Source organism: Rhea americana, unplaced genomic scaffold (assembly GCF_003343005.1).
Source record: "Rhea americana isolate MKP2758 unplaced genomic scaffold, rheAme1 scaffold_15, whole genome shotgun sequence".
Classification (NCBI taxonomy): Eukaryota; Metazoa; Chordata; class Aves; order Rheiformes; family Rheidae; genus Rhea; species Rhea americana.
This window is the reverse complement of record NW_028185594.1, coordinates 5,870,577-5,875,834: the sequence shown is the minus strand read 5'-3', so window position 1 is coordinate 5,875,834 and position 5,258 is coordinate 5,870,577. Positions and strand designations below refer to the sequence as shown.

General features: G+C 35.2%; 1 protein-coding gene across 1 annotated transcript in view; it reads right to left on the bottom strand.

Moving 5' to 3' along the window:
- Positions 1–1,889, bottom strand: part of SATB2 (SATB homeobox 2) — a 125,317-nt gene extending 123,428 nt beyond the window's left edge. Inside the window, exon 1 of the mRNA XM_085299557.1 lies at positions 1,871–1,889. Coding sequence (XP_085155683.1) covers positions 1,871–1,889 — 19 coding nt within the window. The remainder of the gene's footprint in view (positions 1–1,870) is intronic.
- Between the last annotated feature and the right edge of the window lie 3,369 nt (positions 1,890–5,258).

Here is a 5,258-nt window from a genome sequence, read left to right as displayed (position 1 = left end):
AAAAAAAAAAACACATATTTTCAAGGTATTTTAAGGGAATTATATCATCTAAAAATCTGTGCTACAAACTAGAAACTTTAAGTATGACATAGTTGCCTGTTTACCCGATGATGTTATTACAAATATATTATGCTAGTTTTCTTCTACTTTTAAATCTAGATAAAACATTCAGCACAGTAAAATAACTTAAATGGAACATCCAAGCACCCTAAAACTAAGTATTTAAGAAAGAAATCTTTAAATCTCACCTTTAAGTATTTATTCGTAACAATGAAAAATAAATACTGCTTTTCTTCCTTAAATGATGTATGAATGAATCTAAATTCTGGCCGAGAAAGATGTGGCTATTTCATTTCTTGAAAGCAAGTTTCCTCACTGGCATCTTTAAAGTTTTTTTAGATGATTTTGCCATTTTCTTTAGGCATAAAAACAATTCTGAGGAGCCGCTGACAGAATCACCCTAACAGGAGTTCTCAAATAAACGCCCTATAAATAACCGACAGTAAATCTGCTCTGTTCTGTCCCAGCGAAACTAAAAAGAGGCAGGACCCAATTTATAAAAAGGGGAAAAAAAGAATTAACGGTATTTTTTCAAAGATGTTGGTTTCTTTCTCTTCCCTTTGGTTCAGGATGAGTATAATCGCGTCCAGTAACTACTGTGGCCGCATGTGTGGGGCGGAGGAGGAAGCGAGGAGAGAATGATACTGAGGAACTGTTGCAGGGAAAAATAAAATAAAATCTTATTACAGCTAATCTTAAATCTTGAATTCAAAATTGTCCGTGGCTTTTTGCAGATGCAACTTAAGAGTTCCAAAATTACTCTAAACATCAAATTATGCRTAGGTCACTGAATGGGTGGATACCCTATATTCTGTTTAATGTGTATGTTCAATTGCATATATATTGTAACCAACTGTGTCTTTATTTTAATAACAGACCAAGCACTGAAAACACATAAAGAAAGGCTATTTTTCTACCTCAGCAAAAATATGGATGATACACTACGTGACCCTCCAGGAGTGACTGCTCTGTTTATTCTATTGACATGACATAATCTGATTCGAAAAGGAAAAAAAAAATCTGCAAAAAAAAAACCTCAGAAACTTATTTTTAACCATCAGTCTTGGAAAAGAAATCAGTGCTTTGCTCTTCTTACTTTCCAACTTAGATTAAAGGTTTCTTCCTCATTATGTACCAGAAACACATAAAATCCAAGAATTTACATTTCTTTGTAATTCCTGCTGAATTTTATCAAAACAAAAGGCAGCATTTTCCAACTAGTCCGCAACAGCTAGAACAAAATATATTCACGTACTGCCGATTCCTAAACTAACACGGATTTGCGGCTTTTGTAACTTCTGTATCTTCACAGGCTCGGCTCTTTAACTGCCTACATACTTCTTCCAGGCAGCAGGAAAATATTCTTCCTCTGGATAGGAAGACTGTCTACAGCTTAACCTTCCCCTTTACTCCCTTCGTAAGGGCAACTAAAGCACGGTTCCTCACTGCTACTCAGGGCTTAACCTTACCTAACAGTTTACAACACAGGAGCAAATTCGCTCAAGCTGTTCGCATCAGGCTGTATAAAAGTGGATTTCCCTCTGCTCCAGTAAGGTACATCAAATCCTTGAAAAAGATGCAAAAGGTAAGAAAAACCTATGGTACTTTTGCAGAAGTAGCTGTAACTGACTTGGACAACCACAACCCTCCATCGGCATTTTGGTCGCCCCTGCAAGGTATTAAAACAGATTTCTGAGCTGCACCTAAGGAGACGGCGACACGCGAAAGCTGGGAAGGGCTTATGGCAATGAGCAGCAGCAGCCTGAAGTCGCTGCATCAAGATTTCTGCTACATCTGACTTCATACAAACCCGTTAACCGCAGCGACATGGTAACGCGCTGATCATACTGTCCAGCTTGTGCTGACTGAAAGTTTTTTCCCCCATTAGTATTTTGTGAAGTAAATCACGTATTTTAACAGTTAAATTGATGAGAATTTGCTGCTATCAGACTGTATCAAACTCATTTAACCCACAAGTTTTATGCAATCATTTCCTGACCAAATTTTGAATATGTTATTTYGCTAGATTTCAGTTCAAGATTTCTAGTTCAGCAAACCAAACTTCAGCTCATTCAGTCTACTGGCATTTTAAGTTGCATTCAGGCAACTTGGATGCTTATTTTCCATGTTCTTTAAAGCAAACGCATACAAATAGATGAACATCCACTCACACACAAACACGTTCATGCGTTTCAATCAACAATTTTGTAAATATGAGTTTCCTAGCCATTAATTATCTTTTTTTAAAAAAAAATCCTTATGGAGTGAATTACTAACTGCGAGGAGACGCCAATTCTAGTAAGTGAATGTTACCCAACAGGGATATAAAGCTGTCAACACCATAGTGCTCTTGCTTACTCTAAACTCTCTCCCAGGCTTCATATGTTTTTTAAAGAGATATTTGCTTTTTTTTTTTTTTTTTCCTCCCAGGGACCATCTATAAAACCTGTCACTTTCGAACATCTGAGCATTCATGCTCTAATAAATACAAATTTTAAAACAGACTATTTAGATAACTGCTGAAATTTCAGAAAGCACTGGGTTAGTCAAGAGCAGAACAAAATTGGACTCTAACACATTGGACTGACACTAACACCATTGTAAATAGTACCTAAACTTTTAAATCCTCTATTAAACGCAACCTTTAAGACCCTGTTTATCCTTTTTATGACCTTCACAAGTTTATTATGGCTGCCGTAACAGCCCTTTGATTTAAGTCTAGGATATTCAGTCTAGGACCCCTTCCCCCGCCCCCCAAAAAAAAAGAGAGAGAGAGAGAAGAGAAAGTCAGAAAGTCATAAGCCAAAATTTCTCATGAAAACAATTGATTTTCTGTCTGCATTACAAAAGCTTATTGTAGTATACTTCTTTTGCTCATAAATCTAGAGAGAAAGCTCAAAACATCTACACCACTATGATATTTCTCTATTTCTCGAGAAAGTCACAGTAAAAATAACTGTAGCAAAGATTGTGATTATAGAATTTATTACTAAATGTCCTCAGTTTTCTCCTGGCACCAGCTACTTGAGACCTTATTTCTCCGTGCTCAGGGATTCTGTTTGGAAACACACATTATTACACCATAAAGGCACGTAATAGGTAGGACAAAATCTCAACATTCATATATCTAAGGCCCAAGAGGAGATCAGAAAAAAAAAAACAAAAAACAAAACAAAACAAAAAAAAAAAAACACTGCTAGTATCAGGCTGTCTTTGGTTTCAAATCTTTAGATACACTCTAGAGAATTTTTTTAAAAAAGGTCCTAACTAAATGGTCTCCAGCAAAGCATTACATTCTTTTTTCTGAATGAAATTCACATCTTATAAATATTAGCACTTCTTTTAAGCTTAAAAAATAAGTAGCAACTCAAGAACTATCAACTAAAGCCTCAGATATCATTTCACTCCACCACATCTTTCAGTAGTTTCCCTTTCATCAAGTACTACCAACAGCACTAAAGAGCTTTATTAATATTTAACTGAAGAGAACTTTTATGCTAATTTATTAATATAATAAAAGCATTTCCACAAATGCTTATAGATGCATTTCACAATTTAAGTGAAAAAAACATAACACAGTAGCATTAGCTGCAAATACACAAACATCTAAAAATACCCAGAAACAGTATGGTTTGCATTCAGAAAAAGATCACTTGGTCACGCAAGTTCTTAAACATTAAGCTTTAAAAAGAGCAAAGGGAAAAAATCTGGAAATTAGCTATGTTGATTTATCCTGAGAGCATTTCCAGGAGGAAAAAAAATGAAATCAATTTTAAATAGCACCATTATCTTATTAAAAAAAAATCTGCCTTAACCAATTTAGTATTGAGTATTATAGAACTTAGATAAATATTCAGACAAGAATAATTCTCTTCTTGCTTTCAGTATCAGTAAGAAGTAATGAATAAACTTTATTACGAACCGCCTAAAACTAGAAAGATTCAGACTATTTAAAAAACATCAGCTCAAGGGGAAAACAAAAATACTCCTGCTTTTCCCAATTCCTCCACGTTTTTACACTTCGGTCTACACCAGCCTTACAAAAGAGCCAGAGGGTAATGAATTGAAGTGTAAGCCTTTAAAAGTTTGCTTTCAGACACAACAGCCTTTACCATAACTGTGAGAAATTTTCTGTACCTTAACAGGCCAGATTCAATCTGAACCACCAATGTAGTTACAAAAGCCTGTGGATTTCTTTTAGCTCAGCACAGCTATGATCAGAAAAGCAACATATATATTCCAAAACACTCAAAAACATTCCTTTGAAGTATGTTTCAGTAACTCTCTAAAGAAAAAGACTTTAGCTCCAGTTCTAACCTTTTCTTTGAAATCAAGCAGCTATAGTGCCTTAGTCTTCACAAAGGCACCCAAAACTCCACATATTACTATCTTACCACTTTCTATAAAATCAACTAATTGGTTTTTTTTATAATTATGCCATAAAACATTTTTCTATTAATTTAAATACTGGTATTGAATATTGAATAAATGGAACAGTACTGAAAACCTGTTTCTTCTTTTTCTTTACATTAGAAGAACACAGATAAGAGGTTAAAAAAAAACAATTATCCAAAGAACATAAAAGACTAATGAAATCTCTTACCCTTCATTAGGTAAATAAATGAATCCTACGTTTTAAAATAAAATAAAACAAAATCTGCAGACCTTTAGCAAACTTCAGCAATTAGAAAGCCCTATTGAGCCAAACAGGTCTAAAACAAGCATCTAATGGTAAAATCGCTAAATAAACCTCACGTAATAGAGAGTCATGTGACAACCATATCAAAGTATCTCTTGAAATGTCGTTTACACAAACTCTTTGTGTATAAACAATACGCAAACGTAGTTACCACTGAGCGCATTTTTAAATGCAGATACGGGAGATGGATTTTTTCTTTCTTTTTTTTTTTCTTTTATGTAAAGATATTGGTGGCCTTCTTGGCATTAGCTGGCTCACAATATCAAGTTTATTTCAAGATTTTAAAATGCATTTTCTTCCAAACCCAAAGCTACACTGCATTAAACATGCCAGCATCAGAGTTAAGATGAAAAAGAGGGCATTTGGGTGAAGTCCTTGAAAAGTTTAGCTACTTGGAATAATAAAATACAGGCAACCACCCGTCCCGCTTAAAGGCGCTCTACGAGCCGGCGAGCAGCCGGGGAGCGAGGCGCGCCCGGCAGCCACGGCGCTGCGGAGC